The sequence below is a fragment of the Tachypleus tridentatus genome, chromosome 8 (genome assembly GCF_004210375.1).
Source record: "Tachypleus tridentatus isolate NWPU-2018 chromosome 8, ASM421037v1, whole genome shotgun sequence".
Taxonomy (NCBI): domain Eukaryota; kingdom Metazoa; phylum Arthropoda; class Merostomata; order Xiphosura; family Limulidae; genus Tachypleus; species Tachypleus tridentatus.
The window spans coordinates 79946012-79970623 of NC_134832.1; the positions used below are offsets into that span (position 1 = coordinate 79946012).

At 35.0% G+C, this 24612-nt stretch overlaps 1 protein-coding gene across 1 annotated transcript in view; it reads left to right on the forward strand.

The window, feature by feature from the left end:
* LOC143222767 (delta(3,5)-Delta(2,4)-dienoyl-CoA isomerase, mitochondrial-like) overlaps positions 1 to 23337 on the forward strand; it is a 47735-nt gene extending 24398 nt beyond the window's left edge. Inside the window, exons 4-8 of the mRNA XM_076449723.1 lie at positions 838 to 968; positions 18186 to 18299; positions 20982 to 21110; positions 21889 to 22053; positions 22850 to 23337. Coding sequence (XP_076305838.1) covers positions 838 to 968; positions 18186 to 18299; positions 20982 to 21110; positions 21889 to 22053; positions 22850 to 22951 — 641 coding nt within the window. The 3' untranslated portion in view covers positions 22952 to 23337. The remainder of the gene's footprint in view (positions 1 to 837; positions 969 to 18185; positions 18300 to 20981; positions 21111 to 21888; positions 22054 to 22849) is intronic.
* Positions 23338 to 24612: the final 1275 nt, after the last annotated feature.

The following is a 24612-nucleotide window of genomic DNA, read 5'->3' on the forward strand; positions in this document are numbered from 1 at the left end:
ATTTCCAGCTGAACCAGAAAGAAATCCTGTGCGGGATTCTAGAGTTACAAGAAAATATTGGCTCCCTTCATATTATTCCATTATCTGTGTAAATTTAAACTTTCTCATTAAATGTGTACATTAGTATCATATTATTTAAACCATTAATATTTGGTAAGAGTCCTTTATCATTTTTATGAGAAGCAACAAGTAACACGTAATTACAATGACACAAACATTGTCATTAGACTAGGCCAAAGTCAGTCAAACACCTCTGTATTGTGGACTGAGAGTCATATGGGAATTTTAATAATAGTATTTCAACCATACTAAATTCACTATATCTGTTGACAACTCCTCTTATTCTTGAACATTCCTAAGGGATGAGATAAAGAATTTTTTGTTTAGAAATATAATAGGCCTAATTCAATTGTTTTGTGACAAGTATAATTAATTATAATCATGCTTTTCTGGCTTGAAAAAGTCACTTGCATCATAACATTATGAAGTTTTGGTGTAGTGGAATGTACCAAAACTACATTTTGACATTGGTATTTTGTATGTTGTGCAATGCTACCAAAAAAACTGATCACTTTTGGGAAGTGTGTTTAACAGCTCTTTTTGAAACAAAATATTCATATGTTCCTATCATAAAAAGCGTGCTAAGAATGGAGAATTAAAATTTCAAAAGTATTGATATCTATTACATGACACTGGAAAAGTGTCACTGGAATATGGATAAATATAGGGAACTAGGAATACTTAGAGATACAAGTTGAGTATGATGTATTTAGCCACTTATAGCTTATAAAATATTTAATGGAAGTTTAAGCTTAATAGATATGTTTTATCTTCTAGGATTGGACATACAAGATATGAATGATTTGCTGACATCACAGGTTACCAAAAAGTCTGATGTGGCAAGAAGAGCCAAGTACTTACAGTCTTTGATAGGACTTTACCAAGAATCCTTCAACGCTGTGGAAAAGGTTTTTAAAAACTGATTTGTTTTTTAGTTTATAGTTAAAGTAACACTGTTGTTGAACATGCATTATGTCACTATAATTTCAATGTTATTTCAAGGCTAAAGAATCAGTGACGACCATTGTCCTCATTCTGACATCTACATCACCATGTCCACCTGCCACCATCAAGGCAGGTTATCTTAATTGTAGGATGCGACCATAGATTTCAAACCTTCTCAGATGTTTCCACTGTCAGTGGTTAGGTCACTTTAAGACATCACGTCGTGGTTCCTTGATTTGTGCTTGATGCGGTGGCAAGGACCACAATACCTATGAGTGTGAAACAGACCTTCATTGCATCAATTGCAATGGCTCTCACCCATCCTACTTTCGTTCTTGCACTAAATGGTTGGAAGAAAAAGAGATTCAGCATTGGAAATTTATTCAAAACATTAATTACCCTGAGCTCGAAAGATGCTGTCCACCACTTCATCTCACGTGTATGCTGCTTCACTTCATTCCACTAGTACAGTGGGAGTGCAGATAAATCTCTCTGTCTCTCCAAAAGAATAGTTCTGAAACCATATGAAAAGTTTTTTGACTTCCGTGATTAAAAAAGTTGATGAATCAACTTCAACACCTATCTCTGTCCCTAACATACATTCCAGCAAATACCAAGATCCACTTCCTTTGGTTCTAGGTATGAGCATTTCCTCATGTACATCTTCTCCCACCTGAAGATGCAAAATGATCATTCGTTCACATCCTCAGTTGCTGGAATCCCCTTCCAACAGCAAAGACCTGCCCAGTCAACCCAGGGCAGGATCCAAGGAGGTCAATAGACCTCCCTTGAATAAAGGTAGTAAAGAAAAAAGATGTGATCATAAACAGAAGAGTTTTCCAACCAATTTACCTACACATAAGTAAAAATGGCCACCTTGATACAATGGAACTGTTGAGGTTTGCGTTCTAATCTGGATGATGTTAAAACATCTTGTATGTCTTTCCTTCCAGTAAACATTTCTGAAACCTGCCAGTACAGTCACCTTTTGGCAGTTTTTTGTACAGAAATGACAGGCTGTGTGATGAATGAGTGCATGGAGGGATAGCACTGTTGGTTGATTAGCATGTGCCCACCCTGTGTTTGCTACTCAACACACCCTTGGAAAAATTAGCCATCAATATTTCCTTGGGTCATACAGTCACTCTCTACCTGTCATCTGGAGAGACCTATGATCAATCAGACCTTGATGCTCTCATTGAGCAATTGCCATCTCCCTTTTTAATTCCTGGGGGACTTTAATGGACATCATCCCCTCTGGGGAAGTGTTGATATTGATGTGAGGGGTTGCTCTGTAGAGCATATGCTCTCTGATTACAACCTTTCTCTTTTCAATACTGGTACTTCTACTTATTTCCATGCACCTAGTCAGTCCTTTACTGCTATTGACCTCTCAATTTGCTCCCCTTCACTATTCTCCCACTTTTCATGGAGGGTTGACAATAATCCACAAGGCAGTGATCATTTTCCTGTAATTTTGAGAGAGACTGGCTGTGGTCAGTGCCACCCCACCTGCATGCCCCAGTGGAAGCTGGATCAAACAAACTGACCCTCTTTCACTGCTCTCACAGAACTTGATCCTGCCATTGTCTGTAAGCCTTCAATAGGTGACTTTGTGGCAGCAGTAACTGACTGTATTATACAAGCAGCTGCTCAATGTATTCCTAAAACCTCGACATGTTTTCCACGATATCCTCATGCATGGAAGGCTCAAAATCAGGCCTAGGATACTATCCATAGCTATCCCACACTCTCAAACCACATCACTTTTCAGTAGGCCTGTGCACATACTCAGTGGGTAAGATGTCAAAGCCAGAAGGAATCTTGGATTAAGTTCACAACTAGCATATCTTCTACCACCAGTTCCAAAGTCATATGGGACACGGTTTGAAAGGTCAGTGGGCACAACAATTCTGTCCCTCTCTCGATCTTACTTTCTGATGGCCAAGAAGTAGATGATATCTAGAGCATCGCCGATACTCTAGGTGAAAGCTTTTGCCAGGTATCTAGCACTTCTGCTTTTTTCTTCCACCTTCTTAGCCATCAAGACTAGCAGGGCGATCACCTCTTTCCTTTTGAGCTGATTGTCTCTATGACTATAATCGTCCCTTTACACTGGTGGAACTCAAACTGGCCCTTCATCGGTCTGGCAGTACATCAGTTAGACCTGATGATATACGCTGTGAAATGCTGTGCCATCTATCTCCTGCTTCTCTTGCTATTCTTCTTATTGTTTTTAACCAGATCTGACAGGAGAATGTTTTTCCTGATGCCTGGCACCAGGCAATTGTTCTACCTTTCTCTAAGTCTGTGAAGGGTTCCAAGATTCCTTCAAACTACCATCCAATTACTTTCACCCTGATCCTGGACTCTGTATCAGTGAGGTTGTGCTGCCTGTGGTCCCTGAGACAAAGTTCTTGGGAATTATCTTTGACCGTAAGTTGACCTTTATACCACACATTAAGCAGTTACGAGTCAAATGTACAAGAGCAATGAACATCCTCTGTGTTCTCTCTTCCACCACTTAGGAAGTGGATAGATTTTCTATGCTTAAGATATTTTGTGCTCTTATTCAATAAAAACTTGACTATGGATCACTGGTTTGTGACTTTGCTTGGATCTCAGCCTTAAAATTGCTGAATCCCATTCATCATCAGGGACTTCAGCTCTGCACTGGGGCTTTCTGCACTTTCCCAGTTCAGAGCTTATACACATAGTCTCATGAACCTCCTCTACACCTCCACCGTTTGCAGCTGTCTTTACTGTATGCTTCAGAAAATTGTTCCTGAGCAAAGCATCCCACCTGGGGTTGTGCTTTCCTTTCTCAGTGTGCCATACCTTTTCAGAACAAATGATCTACCATTGCTCCTTTTGTCCTGCATATCCAGGTGCAGTTGGATGAATTGGGTCTGTCCTTGAATAACATTTCTGTATTTACTGGTCAGCCCATCCCACCATGGCTTCTTACAGTTCCCAAATGTGACCTGTCTTTAAATCATCTGAGAAAAGCAGACACTCGAATTGAAAATACTATCTGTTATTTGCTGAACATCTTTCAAACCATCCTTCCATTCCTCTTCATACAGATGGTTCAAAATCAGGTGGCTGTGTGGGCTCTGCCATGGTTTGTTGTGGTTCAGTGGTTGCATGCAGAATCCTCTCTGTAGCCTCTGTGTTCATTGCTGAACTGTATGCCATTTGTCTTGCCCTGGATCACATAGAAGCTAAGCAGTACTCAAATTGCACTATTTATTCTGACTTAGTTCTCTACTGGCCCTGGAATTGCTTCATGTTAGTCACACTCTATTCTTTCTGATATTCAAAACCATCTGGCCCATTTCTTTATAATACCTACTTCTATCCAGTTTTCCTGGATACCGGGGCCACGTTGGTATTCATGGGAAAGAACTCGCCAACACCATAGGTAAATCTATTGGCTCTGGCACTGTCACTGCTGTGCTTTTTCCATACATGGACTATGGTCCCGTATTCAAGGCTTGTCTCCATACCAGATGGCAGTCAACTTGGAGTGAGCAACGTGAAAACAAGCTTTTCCAAATAAAACCCTCTATTGGACTTTGGCATTCTTGCTACCATAAGGATCGGAAAGAGGAAGTTGTTCTAACTAGACTATGCATTGGTCACAGTTTTTTAACTCATTGTTTTCTTTTATCTGGGACTGATGCACCAATATGTTGTCTGTGTAACACTCAGATCACAATAAGCGACATTTCACTGTGTTGCCGTCGTGACAATTCTCAATGACGGCACCATTTTAAACATGTTTTGTCCCAAAGTTCATCCATAACATTAGACAGTGTTATTGGAGATGGTGACACTTGCCATTTTAGAAATGTTTTTAGTTTTTATATAGACCATTAATATTTTTAATGCTTTTTAAGTTTTTTTAATTTATTCATTAGACTTTTTTGATGTGATTCCCTTTCAAGAACCAAAGTACATCTAGTTCAATTTGAAATTGTAAAATGGCCGTAATGTCAAATAACTTGAAAGCAGGACTGGAAAGGTCAACTTCAGATGACTAATGCTGCTGTTTGAACTACCCATTTGTCATATTTGGCAAGTTATAATTAAAATCTTGCTGCATGTCTTTTAAAACTTTTATTACTTTACTTTCTGAAAATGGCCATAACATTAACTAACTCAACACCTGAACTGGAAAGTCTAACTTCAGGTGATTAACGGTGGTTATTGAACTTATCTGTTAGACATCCTGGTGAGTTATGATAATTACAGTTATGCTACAGAAAGTTCATTACAACCCTTGTATTACTGTAGTTTTTCTCTTACCACTGTGAACTAGATGTAAAGATGTAAAAATTGGTGTTAATGCTGTTTATGTTTTGTTTTTTTAAACTTTGTTTTGTTTTACCTTAATTTCCTTTTATGAATTTTACTAATTTTACTTTAATTTTAACTTTTTATCAGATGTTTGGCACAGATAGCCTAGTTTCTTTGTGCCATAAAACACCAAACCAACCAACCATTTTGTGGAATGTTAACTTTTGCAAAATGAAACTAAACCTTAGCCTCTAACTTTATTATACTTGTAGAAGCTTGTCTAGACTGCCATAGAGTTACTGAGAGAAAACCAAACAGAACCATAAGCAATTAAATCCCATATATTTCAACTGCACATGGCATCATATTGGTAGAAAATGGAAGTTTTGACTGTTTAGGTTTCTTTTAAGTTAAACTTGGATAATATAAAACTTTGAATTATAATATTTGATAATGTTAGTTTGAATAAAATAAATTTAGAGTAAATTGGTGTAATTAACTTTTTAATGAACTTGGTAACACTGACATGTGTAAAAAGGTATTTAAAAAATGTAATGGTTATTAAAGGATTAACATAATACTGATTTTGGTAACACATAACCATTAGCACTAGATTATTCTGATATATTTTGTTGTACAATCTTGTTACAAAAAACATATGTTGAGTAAAAAGAACAATGCAATCTCTCTTTGGGTGCTGCTCCACTTAGCACTGAGCAACCCCTAATATCATAGAAGTTGCACTTTATGGGCTCTCCCTTTTTCATTATTTCAGAAAACCCCTTCACCATCTTCAGTGTGAGATTCTGGCTCTTATTGGGTAAAGATTTGAGTAACATTTCTGAAGTTAACATTTTTCTCACCTGAAACTGTATTTCAGATGTACACTTGCACCAGCTCTCTCCCTTCCTTCCCAATTCCATTGCATTTTTGTTGAATATATGATCATGCATGTGGATTAGTCTGCATGAAGGTTGAGTCTGGAGTACATTTTCAGGGAAGGAAAGTGTAAATTTTTATAATATGGTTGTTGTGAAGATGTATTTCTAAATTAAAGTTAAATGGTAAAATCTGTGAAAGGTTATCATTAGGTAATATAAGAATAATATATGATTGGATTCTTTTAATGTGACACAGACATAGAAACAGGAAATGTATCCTACTTCTAGCATAAACAACTTTTTTTTTGACAAGACAATTTTAGGGTCTTTTAACCAGTGTATTTTTTGTTTTTTTCATTATTGAGTTTGAGAATGTTCATCATGTTGGAGCCTACTGAGAAAAAATACTGTTTTTTATTGTTGAGAACAACATATATATGTACATTTGGTTTGTAATTTTGCATGTTCAGTGATCTCAAAAGTATTGCTTTTTGTTAACTTAAGTAGAATCACGTCTCAATTTCATGGAAGTTATTTTTCATAAATACCAAGATATTACAAGAGAGAATGATTGAAAGACTAAACCAGTTAGTAAACATGTAAATGTTAAGAAGATATTTTCATTAGTTTTGAACAAACTTATTGAAAATATTCCTTTTGAAAATATCAACAAACTTTTATTCCTAAATAAAATAGGGAAATTTAATTATCAATAAAGGATACATATCAAGTTTTTATAACTTTGAAACTAACTGGTAAAATTAGAGACTGAATTTGAGAAGAATGAACAAAATGGTAAAATAGTTTATTAAGACCATGTACCTTTTTAGCTTGACCTAACGTGGCTTGTTGGTTAGGATATTTGACTTTGCAGGTTCAGTTAAATTCTTGTTTACTTTGTAGTAAAAGATAAGAAGTTAGTGGTGATTGTGGTGTTGTAAAGAAAAGTAAAAAGTTTAATGGGGGTTATTGTATGGCAGAGAAAGATAAGGAATTTGTGGTATCTGTGGTTTTGGGGATAAAGATAAAGAATCGATGATGACTGGTGTTATGTAGAAAGATAAAAAGTGAATGGAGACTATGTTGTTATGAAGAAACATAAAGAGTTAGTAATGGTTATGATGTTGTGGATAAGAAGGATAAAGAATTGGTGGTGACTCGTGTTCTGAATAAAGACAAAGATTAGTTGTGGCTGTGGTGTTGTGTAAAAAAAATAAAAAGACTCATTGTGATTGGCATTATGAAGAAAGATAAGAAGTGAATAGTGACTATGGTGTTATGAGGAAAGATAAGGAATCAATGGTGCCTATGGTGTGGAGAAAGATATGTCAGTGTTGACTATAGGGTTGTGGAAAAAGATAAGGAATTTATTGTGTTGTGGAGAAAGATAGGGAATTAATTGTGACTATGGTGGGGAGAAAAATAAAGTATTTGGTAGTGATTATTATGTTGTGGAGAAAGATAAGGTGTTCGGAATACGTAATAATAAAAACTTAGATCTTTAGCTGTTATGAAATAAGCTAACAGAGTTATGGGATTTATCAATAGAGAGATTTAGTCTAATAATAAGGTATTCTTTTGTGTGAGACAGTTGTGAGTTTCTGAAATGGTGTCTTCAGTTTTGGTCATTTTAATAATGGAAGAATGATGACAATTGAAAAGAATGCAGAGAACTACTTGACATGGTTTAAGGTATCTTGAGTTTAAAAGAAGCCAATTGGATTGAAGTTTTTTTGTTTTTTTTTCTCGTGGCACGTAGAACTAAAGGGCGTTTCATACAAGTTATGGAATAACTGATTGGAACTTAAATATTAGAAGATAATAGGAAAAGTCTTTGGAAATCCTTATTTAGACATATTTTAAGTAAAATTATTTATATTGGTTATAGAGTTGTAAAATGCTTTACAATACAATGCAACGTGTTCTTAGTGCTAACTTATTCAAACTTTTATTTAACAAGAGTGAACTATATTTAACTTAGATTGATTTGTTGAGTGAAGGACTGAACCTTGCAACATTTTCAGCTGAAATATTTTTCTTCTAGAACAGCAATCTTTGTTTACAGTATAATTCAGTTATTTACAATTCATAGTATTGGTCATGAAATTGTTTTGAAATAACCACAGGAATGTTCATCATCATAGCATACAGTATAAAATTTGTAAAGACTAAAATTATGCTCATCAAGTTTGCATAACTTGTATCTAATTTGCTAAAACACTTGGCTTTCTAAATCATATAAAAAATTAATAACTTAAATATATTTACCTTCCATTAATAATTGTAAACATTTTTAATATATGCTATGTTTCATGTAGTCCATCTGTCTATATGGTTTATTATCTCAAGACATACAAAATATAAACCAATCTCATAAGCATTTGCCATCTAATAAGATTGATAAGTTTTTTTTCCCTAATATAATTTAGACACTCTTGTCTTTACACACCTTTATATCTGAGCTTATTCAAGAGATATTTAATGAAAGAGTGTTTAGTTTTATCATACATTAGCATTGAATATGATTTCAAAGCAAAAAATGCAAGCAATTTCAGCTCATCAACAGAGATTGGTAATCAACATTGAAATTTTGTGGTGGGATTTGTAAATCTAATTCCACTTGAAAGTAAACTGTTTTATGTATCACAAACTTCTAAGCATTTTATGCTAATGATACTTTCTTTGTATTTACAAAACAAAAAAAAACATTTACTTTCATTATATTCATTAAACAAAAAAATTTTATTTCATGGTGTTATAGCATTATAAATCTGGAGATAAAAATAATAATAATTAAAAGATGAAAAAAAATACTAGCAAGACAAATATAAACATTTAATGAAAAGTTAAAGCATGATATAATGAAAGTAAATGTTTATATTTGTCTTGCTAGTATTTTTTTTATCTTTTAATTATTATTATTTTTATCTCCAGATTTATAATGCTATAACACCATGAAACAAAATTTTTACTTGTTCCTGGGCAGAAAGTGTTATTTCCCAGTTGCTTATGCCAAAAGTAAATGGAAAAGACCTATTTTTCTCTTCAAACTTTGCTTTTGTGACACGGGAGCATATAACGAAAACATGATGAGAGAGACTGTATTTGGGGGCTGATATGTGAAAGTGATTTACATTACAGTTGCAAATCTCAAGAAACTACTCACTTCTAAATATTTTTGAATAACTTTAGTATAAATACATGTAAATATTGATTAATATGTTGTTTTATTGAGACCTTGTATAAATGAAAATGTGCAAATTTGCCCATTTTTACATAGAAAATAGGTTAATTTCTAAATTTCATTATCCAGGTCACAAAAGCAAAGTTTAAAGGGAATAATGACCATTTTCTGTACTTTTACAACTTAAGCAATTAAGAAATAACACATACTATCCAGGAACAGAATTTGTGTTTTGTAGTGTAGTTATGCATGAACTTTTTGATTTATTTGTATTGAGTCTGCTTAATTTTTTAAAATTTCATCATCTTGTTATTTATTGTTCATCTTCTAGTTTTATACTTTCTTTCTCTCAAAAATTTCTACATTTTTCAATGCTGTAGAAGTATCTTATATATTAGTGTTGTGATATGTCACTTTCAGATTATAATGTCTATTTTTTCTTCCTCAGCAGAGAAAACATAGAGTTTAGTATATTTTTATCATTTATTTCTATATTGCAATTTCAAACATGGTATCCACATTAAACCATTCTGATAGTGTATCTGTCCTGATTAAATTAGATCTGCCTGTTGTCAAGTGTGATAACACATTATCATTGAGTGGTATATTATACATATTTGACCAATACAGCTGTGTATTTTAAAACAGATCATGCATATTGCATTTAGGCCATAACTGAAATACTAAACATAATATCAATGAATCATTAATTTATTTGCTATTCTCTCCGAAAAGAGCTTTTCCACTGAAATTAATCATCAATTGCGAAATAGAAATGATGTTGCTGAAAGCTTTCCTTCTTTTGTTTCCTTTCTTAAAGAAAATAATTCAGATTTCCATTTTATTTTATGTTTTGCTTTGTACATGTGATAAAGTTTCAGATATTTAGGTTTAAAAACATTTTTGAATGTGCACATGCATGGTCAACTGTGACACCCTGCAGGTTGCATTCAGCCCCACATAAGAGCTTATCTACCCATGCATTTATTATTAAATTTCATGTTTTATCATCAAGAAGATATACAAATAAACTTTAATAAGAAACTTGTGTCAATAAGTTGCATAACTAATAAGATATTAGCTTCCAATATTGTAGTCATCTGCAATCTGGCTATCTGTTAGTGAAACATTTTAACTGTTCTGATCAAGAGCAGTATCACTGACAATATGCACCTTGAAGAACTACATGTATTTTCTTCAACAACCATTAGAATGTTAAAAACTAACAAAGTACAATACTGTAGTAATAATGAACATCTAACTGAAAACATGTTTATCTTATAGTTCCATTGTGAATAATATGTTAACATGTACCATTAACTTATTAACTATGACTAGATTCTCAAGTGCCCAAAATCTCACATTTTACCTACAGACATTTCTAGTGAAGGGAATGTACGACTTATGAGGACAACATATGATATTGAAAACTGCAGGATTATTTTTTATTGGTTCTGCAACTCTTTCACCACACGTCTTTGAATTATGATGTATCCACACTGGTACCCAGTAATTTGGAGAGTTACCATATTTCTTCCGTGGCTTATATCCTGCAATTTATGCCACCGATATGTCTACAAAGTCATTTCTGTTGTTACTTACCCAGATATGTTTTTCTTGCATTAGAATTGCACATGGAAACATATTCAAGCTTTATTAAGAAATTGCTAAATTGTCTTTGATACACACCAATGATGTCATGTGGTGATTCTTAACCATCTTATTTATGCATACAGTGCCCAATGATAATGTTTGGGCAGTTTGTACACAGTGCCTACATCATGAAATTGCTACAAAAAGTGATGGTTGGATGTAAAGTCTTGAACTTTTTTACTGTCACAGTAATCTGATTCAATAAACCTCTCTATAGTTTTAGTTTTTTTTTGGAAAATGTTCAACCTGTTGTCAGTTCATCTTGTACATTTTCATGCATCATATGAAGTTAGAAAATATAACAAAAAAAAACATTTTACTCTTTAAGTGGTAACAGTTTGATTTTTTTGTCTTTAATAGTTTTGGACTTAAAGTTTTTGAAATCATGGCATTGCATCTTAAACAACCTGTATCACCTATATAAAAGAAGAAATAAAGTATACCTTCAGAGACCCCTCGGTGTGGATTCCTGTACGTGGTGAGGGGACCTCCCAGGGAAGGTTCTGTTCTATCTGGTTACCTTCTCTGGGATCTAAACATCCACCCACGTGTTTGCCGTGCGTGGCAACCCGTGAAGGGGAGGAGAGGATCCTGGTGGTTGAGGAGTCCAACCCTAACACACCACTTTGGCCTCGAATTCCTGTAGACGGGCGGCCTTTGGGTGGCCCCCCTTGGGTCAATCCGCTGGTCCACTTGGGCTAGAGTCAACCAAGTACCAGTGTTGGAAGTTCTCAATGGGTGTTGTGGACATTGTGCCTGATGCTGGTGTTTGGGTATAGTCCTCATGAAACCCTGGCGTTGCTGCATTGTCCTTGCATGACTTTGTAGTGCGTCCCCTTGTAGGGCTCCATGGTGGGTGGGGTCAGTGGGTACCGAAATTTTTCCTTTTTCCTATGGATCCTCCAAAAAATTTAAATAAAATTGTAAAAAAACAGTCAATGGGTAAGCGACCACGTCTTCAATACTCAGAACAGCAATCTTCAACATCAGTAACACATGTACCTCATTTTCTTATATTACATTCTCTTTCGGAAAAACCTTTAGGGCAAATGTCCCCTTTTTTTATTCAAAAGGGACTAGAGGGACTTGCTGGCTCTCCAAAGTCAGTAAAGAAACTTCGATCTGGTGACATATTGGTTGAAACATCCACATCCCAACACAGTGAACTTCTCTTGAATTCAAAGGCAATTGGGGATATACCTATTGAGGTTACACCCCATGCTACCTTGAGTTCTTCACGAGGAGTTATTGTTCAAAGGGATTTGAAGAACGTTCCCGAGTCAGAGATTCTCACTGGTCTCTTCACTCAAGGAGTTTCTGCAGTGAGGCGCATCTCCACTCGCAAAGATGGAGTTACACTGCCAACAAATACCCTTGTTTTAACATTTACTTCACCACGTGCACCTGCCACCATCAAGGCAGGTTATCTCATTTTCAGGGTTCGGCCATACATACCAAACCCTCTTCGATGTTTCCAATGTCAGAGATTCGGCCACTCAAAGACATCTAGTCGTGGTTCCCTGACATGTGCTCGTTGTGGAGGCAAGGACCACGATGCCTATGACTGTGACATGAACCCACATTGCGTAAACTGCAATGGTTCTCACCCTTCTTACTTTCATTCTTGCCCAAAATGGTTGGAGGAAAAAGAGGTGCAGCGTTTGAAAACGACACATAACATTAGTTATCCTGAGGCTCGGAAATTGCTGTCCACAACCCCATCTCGGACATATGCTGCTGCACTTCATTCCACAACTACAGTGGGAGTGCAGACAGATCTCTCTGTGCCTCCAAGAGAATCGTTTTCAAAACAAATGAAAAGCCTTTTGACCTCCGTGGTTAAAAAGGTTGATGAATCGACTTCTACACCCATCTCTGTTCCTCCCATACCTTCCAACAAACCTCAAGATCCACATCCTTCAGTTTCAAATATAGGCATTTCTTCTGATACATCTTTTTCTCCCACCACAAGAGACAAAACAATTATTCGTTTGCGTCCTCAGTCACTGGATTCCCCTTCCAATAACAAAAACCTGCCCACCCGACCCAGAGCAGGATCCGTGCAGGTTGATAGACCTCCTCCGACTAAAGACAGTAAAGAAAAAGACGTGGTCGTAAACCGAAGGGTTCTCCAGTCACTTCACCTACCCGTTCTTAAAAATGGCCACCTTGATACAATGGAACTGTCGAGGTTTACTTTCTAATCTGGATGATATCAAAACGCTGATTGCTTCCTACCATTCTATTTGTCTTTCTTTACACAAAACATTTCTCAAAACTGCTGATACTGTTTCCATTCGGCAGTTTTCTCTGTACAGAAATGACAGGTTGTGTGATGGTCGAGTACATGGAGGGGTGGCACTGTTGGTTGATCAACACGTGCCCACCCTGTCTTTGTCACTCAACACACCCTTGGAGGCTGTAGCTATCCGTGTTTCCTTGGGTCATACCATCACTGTTTGTTCTCTGTACCTGTCCCCTGGAGAGACATATGATCAATCAGATCTTGATGCTCTTGTTGAACAATTGCCATCTCCATTTCTAATCCTAGGGGATTTTAATGGACATCATCCCCTCTGGGGAAGTGCTCTTATTGATGGGAGGGGCCAATCTGTAGAGCGGATACTCTCTGATCACAATCTTTCTCTTTTCAATGCTAGTTCTTCCACTTACTTTCATGCACCTAGTCAGTCCTTTACCGCGATTGATCTCTCAGTTTGTCCCCTTCATTATTCTCCCATTTTTCATGGAGGGTTGACAGTAATCCACTAGGCAGTGATCATTTTCGATCCTTTTGAGAGAGACTGGCGTGGTCGATGCCACCCTACCCGCGTGCCCGGTGGAAGCTGGATCAGGCAGACTGGTCCACTTTCACTGCTCTCGCAGAACTTGATCCTGCCATCGTAAATCAGCCATCAATAGACGATTGTGTAGCAGCGGTAACTGACTGTATTACACATGCAGCTGCTCAGTGTATTCCTAAAACCTCGACACGTTTTCCACGTTATCCTTGTCCGTGGTGGAATCCTGCTTGCCACTTAGCACGGAAGGCTCAAAAGCGGGCCTGGGATACTTTTCGTAGATATCCCACACTTTCAAACTGGGTTGCTTTCCAATGGGCCCGTGCACATGCTAGGTGGGTAAGACGTCAAAGCCAGAAGGAATCTTGGATTAAGTTCACAACCAGCATATCTTCTACCACCAGTTCCAAGATCATATGGGACAGGATTCAAAGGTTAATGGGCACTACAATTCTGTCCCCTCTCGATCTTACTCTCTGATGGTCAGGAGGTGACTGATGTTTGGAACATCGCTAACACTCTAGGTGAAAGCTTTTGCCGGGTATCTAGCACTTCTGCTTGTTCCTCCACCTTCCTGGCCATCAAGACTCTGGCAGAGCGATCACCTCTTTCCTTTCGAACTGACTGTTTCTTTGACTATAATTGTCCCTTTACCCTGGTGGAACTAAAAATGGCCCTTCATCGGTCTGCCAGTACGTCTGTTGGACCTGATGATATTCATTATGACATGCTGCACCATCTATCTCCTGCTTCTCTTGATGTCCTTCTGATTGTTTTCAACCGGATCTGGCAGGAGAATGTTTTTCCTGATGCCTGGCGCCAGGCTATTATTTTACCTTTCTCTAAGCCAGGGAAAGATCCCAAGATTCCTTCAAACTACCGTTCAATTGCTTTGACGAGCTGTCTCTGTAAGACATTAGAAAGGATGGTTAATGCTCGCCTTGTTTGGTTCCTTGAATCAAACAACCTCCTCTCGCCCACCCAGTGTGGGTTTTATCGACAGCACTCCACCACAGACCACGTAATTCGTCTTGAAACATCTATCAGAGAAGCCTTTTCTCAAACGACAACATCTTGTATCAATATTCTTTGACATAGAAAAGGCTTACGACACAACATGGAGGTATGGCGTTTTGCGAGACCTCCATACATATGGGTTACATAGCCATCTACCCATGTTTATTAAAAAATTTTTAATGGACAGGAGATTCCAAGTTCGTGTGGGTTCGACACTTTCCCGTTCTTTTGTACAGGAACTTGGAGTCCCTCAAGGCTGTGTATTGAGTGTTACACTCTTCAGTATAAAGATAAATGCCCTCACTGAACAACTCCCTCTCACTGTTGCGAATGGGCTGTATGTCGACAACTTTCACATCTCATGTCAGTCGTCAAACATGAGATATATTGAGCGGCAATTACAAACCGCCCTCAATTGTGTACGGAAGTGGACTCTGGCAAACGGCTTTAATTTCTCTCTCTCCAAAACTGTATGCATGCACTTTTGCCGTCGACGGGGTATTCACCCTGATCCTGAACTTCATATCGGTGAAGTTTTGCTGCCAGTGGTCCTGGAGACCAAGTTCTTGGGGCTTATCTTTGATCGTAAACTGACCTTTATACCACACTTAAAGCAGCTTCGGGTCAAATGCACAAGAGCACTGAACATCCTCCTTCTACCAGTTGGGGGGCAGATCGCTGTTCAATGTTAAATGTATATCGTGCTCTTATTAGATCGAAACTCGATTATGGATCAATGGTCTATGGCTCTGCCAGACCCTCGGCCTTAAAGATGCTGGACCCCATTCATCGCCAAGGACTTCGACTCTGCACTGGGGCTTTCTGTACCTCTCCAGTTCAAAGTATATACATTGAATCTCATGAATCTTCTCTACACCTTTGCCGTTTGTAACTATCTTTACAATATACTTCGAAACTTCATTCCTTACCAAAGCATCCCACCTGGAAATGTGTTTTCCTTCCTCGGTGGGCAGTACGTTTTCAGAACAGACGATCTGTCATTGCTTCATTTGGCCTTCGCATCCGGGTGCAATTGGATGAATTGGGTCTGTCCTTGGATAACATTGCAGATTCCACAGGTCAGCCCATCCCACCATGGCTTATTACAGCCCCCAAATGTGACCTTTCTTTCAGTCACCTAAAAAAGGCAGATACTCCAGATTGGAAGTACCATCTTTTATTCAATGAATATCTTTCAAACAATCATTCAGTTCCTATTTATACAGATGGTTCCAAATCAGGTAATTCAGTGGGCTCTGCTATGGGACAGTAGTTGCGTGCAGAATCCCTTCTACAGCTTCTGTGTTCACTGCTGAACTGTATGCCATATCTCTTGCCCTGGATCATATTGCAGCTGAGCAGTACTCCAACTGCACTATTTATACTGATTCGCTTAGTTCTATACTTGCCTTGGAGTCGCTACACATTAGCTCACATCCTATTCTCGCTGATATTCGAAACCGACTGGCCCATTTCTCATTAGCAGCTACTTCAATCCAGTTTTTCTGGATACCAGGCCATGTTGGTATTCGTGGGAACAAGCTTGCAGACATGGCAGCTAAATATGTCTGCTTCAGCACCATCACTCCTATGCCTATTCCGTACATGGACTATGGTGTTGTCTTCAAGGCTTGGCTCCGTGCCAGCTGGCAGTCCACTTGGAGTGAGCAACGCGACAACAAACTTTTTCAACTCAAACCCAAAATTGGACTTTGGCCATCTAGCTTCCGTAAAGTTCGGAAGGAGGAAGTTGTTCTTACTAGGCTACGCATTGGTCACAGTTTTTTAACTCATCATTTTCTTTTATCTGGAACTGATGCACCAATGTGTAGTTTGTGTAACACTCAAATCACTATCAGCCACGTTTTACTTTCTTGCCATCATTACAATTCTCAACGACGGCAATATTTTAAACATATTTTTTCCCAGGGTCAGTCTGTAACATTGGACAGAGTTATTGGTGATGGTGACTCTGTCCACCTTGATAATGTTTTTAATTTTTTTAAAATTCATTTAAGTGTTGCATATTTATTCATTACACCTTTTTAATTGTGGTTCCTTTTTTACAGTTTTAATCTCTCTCATTCAATTTGACATTGGACAATGGCCAGAACATTAAATAACTCGACACCAGGACTGGAAAGGCCAAATTCAGGTGACTAACACTACTGTTTGAACTATCCATTTGAACTACTCGTTAGTCGTCCTGGCAAGTTGTTATTATACTTTTGCTGCATATCATTTCACACTCTTACTACTTTACTTTTTAGTACTGGCTATATTGACTCATAACCCGGAACCAGGACTGGAAAGACCAATTTCAGGTGATTGACGGTGGTTCTTGAACTTACCTGTTAGTCTTCCTGGCGGGTTATGATCATTACCATTTTGCTAGAGTAAATATTTTACAACTTTGAAGACTGGATGTCATCATTGGTTTTTACACCATTTTCTGTTTTAATCGCTGTTTTGTTTTTACCTTCATTTACTTTTACAAATTTTACTCCATTTACTTGACTTTATCTTTTTACTGGACATTTGGCTTCTCATTGTTACAATTTTGCTATATATCTTTTAAAACTTCTATTCTTTTACATTTTGATACTGGTTGCTATGACACATAACCCGGAACCAGGACTGGAAAGACCAACTTCAGGTGACTGACGGTGGTTCTTGAACTTACCTGTTAGTCTTCCTGGTGGGTTATGATCATTACCTTTTTGCTAGAGTAAATACCTTACAACTTCTTATACTCTGCCTTCTATCTTAACATTGTAGACTAGGTGTCAACATTGGTTTTATACTTTTTTGTTTTACCTTCCTTTCCATTTATGTCTATTACTATATTTATTTATTTATTTTTTTTTATTTTTTTTTTACATTTTTACCGAATGTCTGGCACAGATAGCCTTGCTGCTTTGTGCCATAAAACACTAAATCAATCAATCAACCTTCAGAGAACTGAAAAAAATAGATTTAAATTTATGTAACATCAGTAACGTGAAAAAACGTTTAGTGTGTATAATTATTTACAAAAACTTGTGCTAATCTTTATACATTATCAATCAATTTTGATGTTTTGTTTTGTGAAATAATATTTATTTAATAACCTTTTTCTTGCATGTTAAACAAAACTTTAGCTTATTTGATTACATGATGTGAAATTTCTTCATATATATACATATGCAGGTTGTGTATCATTTAAATACCTAGTATTATGGAATTTGTTATGAATGCATAAAAGCTCTACAATCAAAATATATTAAAAAACATTTCCCATTTCCAACGTATTCTTACAATTATGAGCTATAATATAATATTTAATTGTTTACTTTCTTGCAGTGCCAAAAACCTGTGATTTCAGCCATTCATGGAGGATGTATTGGAAGTGGTGTTGACCTAATTGCAGCATGTGATATCCGGTATTGTACTCAAGATGCTTGGTTTCAAGTGAAGGTAGTGAGATATTTATGTATCATCAGAAATATATAGAAAGTGCAACTGAGGCATCATATAGTCTGAAAACACAAGAATGGTTAAAACAGACAAAGTTATCTGAATGTCTTTGATCAAAACATGAACAAGTTTTTCATTTTTTCAGTTTCCTTTCACAGCACTTTAAACCACATTTGCATTTTCAACTTACAAGCTTTATAATGCTGATAAAGTTATACACAAAAAAATAGCAACTAATGATATATGGTAGGATTCATAATGAATGTTTTTTTAATTTCAACTGAGTTAAAATAGTATAATATAATAAGTCAGTTTTAGTAGGAAAAATCTCTTACTTTACTGCACTATGTATAATAAAATATGTTTCAAAGGTTAAAAGTACCTAACTTCACAAACTAAGCAATAACAGTATTTGTAAATGTCATGTTATGTTGTATTGAATGATAATTTTCTTTCTTTTTTTTTATGTTTGGACAAGATTGTATGACCATATTTATTTTAACCCTTTAGGTACATCCATTGCCACATAATGAAGTTTGAATTCTCAGTAGAAATGCACACAAAATCAATAAGCAAAAACCTAGTCTGCAGAGAGAATAACCTCAGCTGTTGATTTATATTTAATGTGATGTATGTTGCTATTCTAAAATTAGTAGTATATGCCATTAGAAATTATTTATTTTTTTGAGAAAATGCACCCAAAATGGCATTAAATTGCTCCAGTGTTTTCACACTTGAATAAGCAATTGAACATTTAAAAGGTGACAATGATTCTGGCTCTAAACTTGAATTATTGGTTCACATTTCTAAAAGGGCCAAATTTTGGGGTGAAATTCAAAGGAGATCTCATGAACATAGTGCAAACCATAATAACAATATATTTGTTGTCATTGCTAATACAGGTGGGGGGTACAACTACATGTATACATTCTCCCAGATCTAGGCCTGGTAAGGCACAACTATCTACACATGAGCATGGTTGACTTATTCATGGCATCCAAGCTGTGTATGAACTTGATTACACAAATAATAATGGGTGGTAGTAGGTGATAAATATTTTTATCTTTGGATTTCCAGTTTTTATGTTTGAAATACAGAGTGCATGGGCAACCAGGAACTAATAATGCAGGTCCTATCAATTTCTTGCAGTTATTCTTGGACGATGATGTGTTTGGTCACATTGTAACAGAAACAAGCTGCTGTGGTTATCGGTTTTTAAAAAAGAAAAGTAGCGATTTAAAACCACATTCATGACTTTGTAAATGAGTATTTGTGAACTGTCAACAGATGAAAGCATTCTTTGCTTTGCATGTTGCAATGGACTTGGTTGATAACCTCTGGATAGAGGACAACTGAGACATGTTTTGGATAACTAACACTCATGATTTTTGCTGTATCCTTACGAGAGATTGATCTCAAGTTATCTCGAGCTTTCTGCGCATTGTAAACAATAGCAGTCGAATTGACGTAAATGCTTTGTGTAATATCAGGTTATTCAAGGTATGTCCATTGATTGATATGATAATTTCCAAATTTGCACAACCAGTTGGTTCAGACAATAAATTTTCATATGATGAAATGACAATTCCATTAAAGAATAAAATATTTTGAAACATTGGAATCCTAAGAAACCAGATAAATAGAGATTCAAGGCTTTTGTATTATATTATGTGAGTCAAACGGTAGATAAGTTTGTGAATGGTCAAATCAGAAGGAAAAGGAATAAAGTAAAAAATTGTCCAATATAGTGACAATATTTGATGTGTGACATCATCAGATATACAAATTAGTTCAAATTGCTTTAAAAATTTGAATTGTTAGGTTGTACTGAACAATTGTTTTCCTTTGTTTCTTGGGCTGTTTCAAATAGTTTTAGAAGTATAATTGATATGATTAGATGTGTATAAACCTGATTGTACTAAAAGAATTTTTTGTGCATAAAGGGTTAACTTTGTAAGAAACACAACCTTTAGAATTCGCATATGAAAATAAGTGTGTATATTACATTAAATATTTGCTAAGTTAGGTAATTATGTTTGATATATTTTCTTATATGTTTTAAGACATTTAACAGTACAGCTGTTTCTTTATATATTTTATATTTTTCAACTGACTTATTTATGATTGACCTTTTGATATATAAAACTTGTTTTATTGAAGAAAATCAAATAATTGAATTGTAACAACTCATAAAGGCTGTATCTCTAACCAAATAATTTTCTTAAAGCCATTAGAGCAACCTTACTTAAATTACTTAATTTAAGGCTTTTTTTTAATACTCCCCTTTTTTACCATCTGATGCTTACCTACATGCTGATGAATGTCCCCCTCCCCAAAAATAGAAACAATTATAATTCCAGCTATATTTAACTTCATAATACAATACATAATAAGTACAATAATCCAGTCATTACCTAGTTTGAATTTTAATTCTTTAAAACACTCACTAATACTGCTGAAATTTTTTCAAATATCTATAACATTTTTTATTAGTTTTATTCATCTGTTTCAGTAAGCTCCTCAACAATAAAAGTTGTTAGATTGATTTAGTCATAAGATTATTGTATATATTTTTACAAAATCACAATTACTTTTACAGTGTTTCAGAATAAATTACCTGTTCTTATGTCTAGTATATTCATAATCACATGCCCTTCTTTAATTATGTTATCAAAACTCCAGGAAGTTGATTTGGGATTTGCTCCAGATTTAGGAACACTCCAAAAAGTTCCAAAAGGTGTTGGAAACAACAGTATGGTGCGGGAGATGATTTATACAGCAAGAAAGGTGGAAGCTGGTGAAGCTAAAGGAGTAAGTTCATGTATAATCTGAAAACAATCAAGTTTATATTTAAGGTTAAAAACACTCATTTTTTCTTCAAAAGGAAATTAGAGAATTTTCTTTCAGTCTTCTAAAGAAGATACTAAAAAACATGAGAACTGAATGAAATGGTATGTTATTTTGAAGAGTAAGTTTTGTATGTTAGAAGATTTTAATAACATCTCAAAATTGTAATTGTATTTAGACCAATTTACTATTAGTTATTAATATGATGATTATTACTTTCAATGATAAATACACATTATTACTTTGGTTGAAGAACCTATTTGAATGATAGTAACTTTGTACTTCTAGATGATTTCTAATATTATTGTGATTTTGTTTCCATGAAAGTGTCTTTGTAATTTCAGGCATCACTTAGACATGTTAACAACAAAGTTCTGTATTATGTATCTTGTTTGTTTTCTTAATTATAGGTCTTTTGGTAAACATGTTTGTACATAAATAATCAAACAACTTGGGCTTTTGCAAAATATTGTTTGTAATTGTTATTATTATTATACTAAGCTTATTACCAAATTGAAGCTAAGGCTTTTTCTAGGTATTAACATACTTTGGCGTATGTCTCATGTAGAGGACATAATTTTCTTTTTTTCAGCTGGATATACTTTTGATCATGGTTTTTAGTTGTCTAATCATAAAACTTTACTTAAGGATTAATTAAGACTTGATAGGGTATATGACAAAGATTTGTACATTATCAATTGTATTACCAAGGTTGATTAGATCTTAACTAATCTCTCTGAAGATGGGACTTGTAAGTCGAGTTTTCCCCAACAAAGAAGCTATGATGTCTGAGGTGGAAAGACTAGCAGAATCTATTGCTTCTAAGAGTCCAGTAGCTGTTCAAGGCTGTAAATTTGCCTTAAACTATTCACGAGACCATACTGTCAGTGAAGGACTGAAGTTTATGGTAAACTTTGTAGTTTTGTTGTATCTCAAATATGAATTTTTCATACTTTCTTTAACAATAGAAAGCATGGTCTGATGAGTATATAAGATTTATATGTGTGATGATATTAAATTGGAATGTTTGGAAGCTTGCTAAAAACTAGACAAATCCAACATGATGTAATTTCTAAGTGTGATGAAAAAATATTTTCAAATTTTTCATTACCAGATCAGCTTAATAAAACTCAGTTTTCCATGAACTAATCTTTTTTTATATGTATGTAATTACTACTATCTGATAAATCATCTAAGCAATTTGGAACTGTATCATTTAAGTTTCAGGTGTATAGACTTATAAATAAATTAAACTTTTGATTTTTCTCATATTTCAGAATATCAAACCTAATTTGGGCACTTTAGATTTTCAAAATTTGTAAAAAGTTAAATATTAACTTAATTTTTTTCACTTAACACTGCATATCACTACATTTTATCAGTCAATTTCTACTACGAAATATCTGTAAATTCAGTGAGGTTGTCTAATCTATAACAAGTGACTGGCAAGTTATTTTGAAAAAATGCTGAAACTTGTATTATAATACTTTTTCTTTTAAAAGAAATTTGTATAAACATTACATTTTTTTTCTGAAATTATTTACATATAAACTACAAAAATATTAATAGTTTCAGATATTAAAGATGAAACTTTGTAATATTAAAAATAGAACAGATTTTCATTTTTTTTGTGTACCTAAATTTTATAATAATTCAACATAAATTTTTCAGTACTAACATCTTTCTTCTTTTCTATGATAAAGCAATGTTGGAATATGACCATGCTTCAAAGCGAGGACGTCATCAAGGGCTCAGAAGCTGTTGCCAAAAGAGAAGAGAAACCACCACATTTCTCTAAGCTGTGATACAGTGAAAAGAGAAACATTAATTTTTTAATTGAGACATCAGTTTTCTATGACAACATTTTAAGTAATTCATGTTATTACTATTATAGAGTAACTACTATTTTTCTAATTATAAAAAGTATCTCAAGTTGAACTACCAGATTTGCTACAAGTGTGTAAAATCTGAATAAACACACTGTTAAATAATTATTGGTGCAATAAGCACCATATTTGGGCCCTGCTTTAACATACCAAAATGTAGTTTTACATAATTTTATGTGAATTTTCAAATACCTGTTAGTTTTGGTAACTTTATATAAATGATTTAGGAGAAGCAATTCTTATTGTGAAATAAGTGTTAAGCAACAATAAATAAAGTTCAATTTTGTTTTTTAATTGTTTAAAAAGCCATCTCAGTATATTTTTATGTTGGAATCACTGACATATCTTAAATGTTTGGTGTAAATCTTCAGAGAGAACTGTGATTAATACATACACCAAAATATTTACAGTCCTTGGAAACAAATTAAGTCATATTTCTGAATGAATTGAGGAAACAAAAGCAACAAACATTGATTGTTGAAGTGGACTGGCCTTTTACTTCATAAAAAGACAATTATGTTTTAAGATCATTAGGTAATGTGCATCACAATATTTCATATGTTGACTACAGTTTCTTTTGCTAAAAACTGTTAATTCCTTTGTGTAGCATGTACCTACTCATTTAACCTTTTTTTTTTTTTTTTTTTTGAAACAGCAGAATATTAATAAAGACTTATTCTGATGCCTTTAATGAACACTTTGTTGTACGTATACTGTATAACTGTATATGAATAACTGATCTGTAATGGTTAAATTAACTATATGTTTAAAGAGCCGAGTTTGTGACCAGCATACTGATTTGCCCCAAATTTAGCTTTTGTCAGAATTTATAATCTCACAGTTACTTGTTTACTTAAAGCTTTCATTTGTCTGACATTTATTAGTGGAATAAGAATTCATTTAAATAAATTCATCTTAAAATAAATGTGCAGTATTTAAGGGCTTGGAATGTGTTTTGTATTTAAAGATTTTTAATTAAAATGAGTTGCAGTTACTAAATTATCCAGAATGATCAAAAGAGTTTAATGTATTGTCAAATGTTGCACGTTTTTACTTTACTTTTTATGACATCATTAAATCATACTTTTATGATCAGGAAGTTTTCTGTGATCTCACAGTTTCAGTACCTTTCATACAAAGATGTATAGTTATAGCCTGTAATTTTTTTAGCTTCTTTATTGTTATAATAATCAAATTTAAAACCTTTGGGTGTTACTGTAATCTTCAGGATAGATTGTAATTCCTATCATTGTACTGAAAGAAAGTGATTTACAAATTGTTTATTTCTTATTTTTATGTCCTTATTTGGTAACAATTGCTATGAACATTGCTGCAATAAAATCACCCATCGAGGTGGATTCCTATATGTGGTGAGGGGACATCCCAGAGAAGGTACTTTTAGTTTACCTCCTCTGGAGGATAAATATTTACCCACGTGTTTGCTGTGCATGGTAACCTATGAAAGGAAGGAGAGGATGCTGGTGGTTGAGAAATCTAACCCTAATATATCACTTTGACATCGAATTCTTGTAGATGGGCAGCATTGGGGTGCCCCCTTCCCCCTCCCAGGGTCAGTTGGC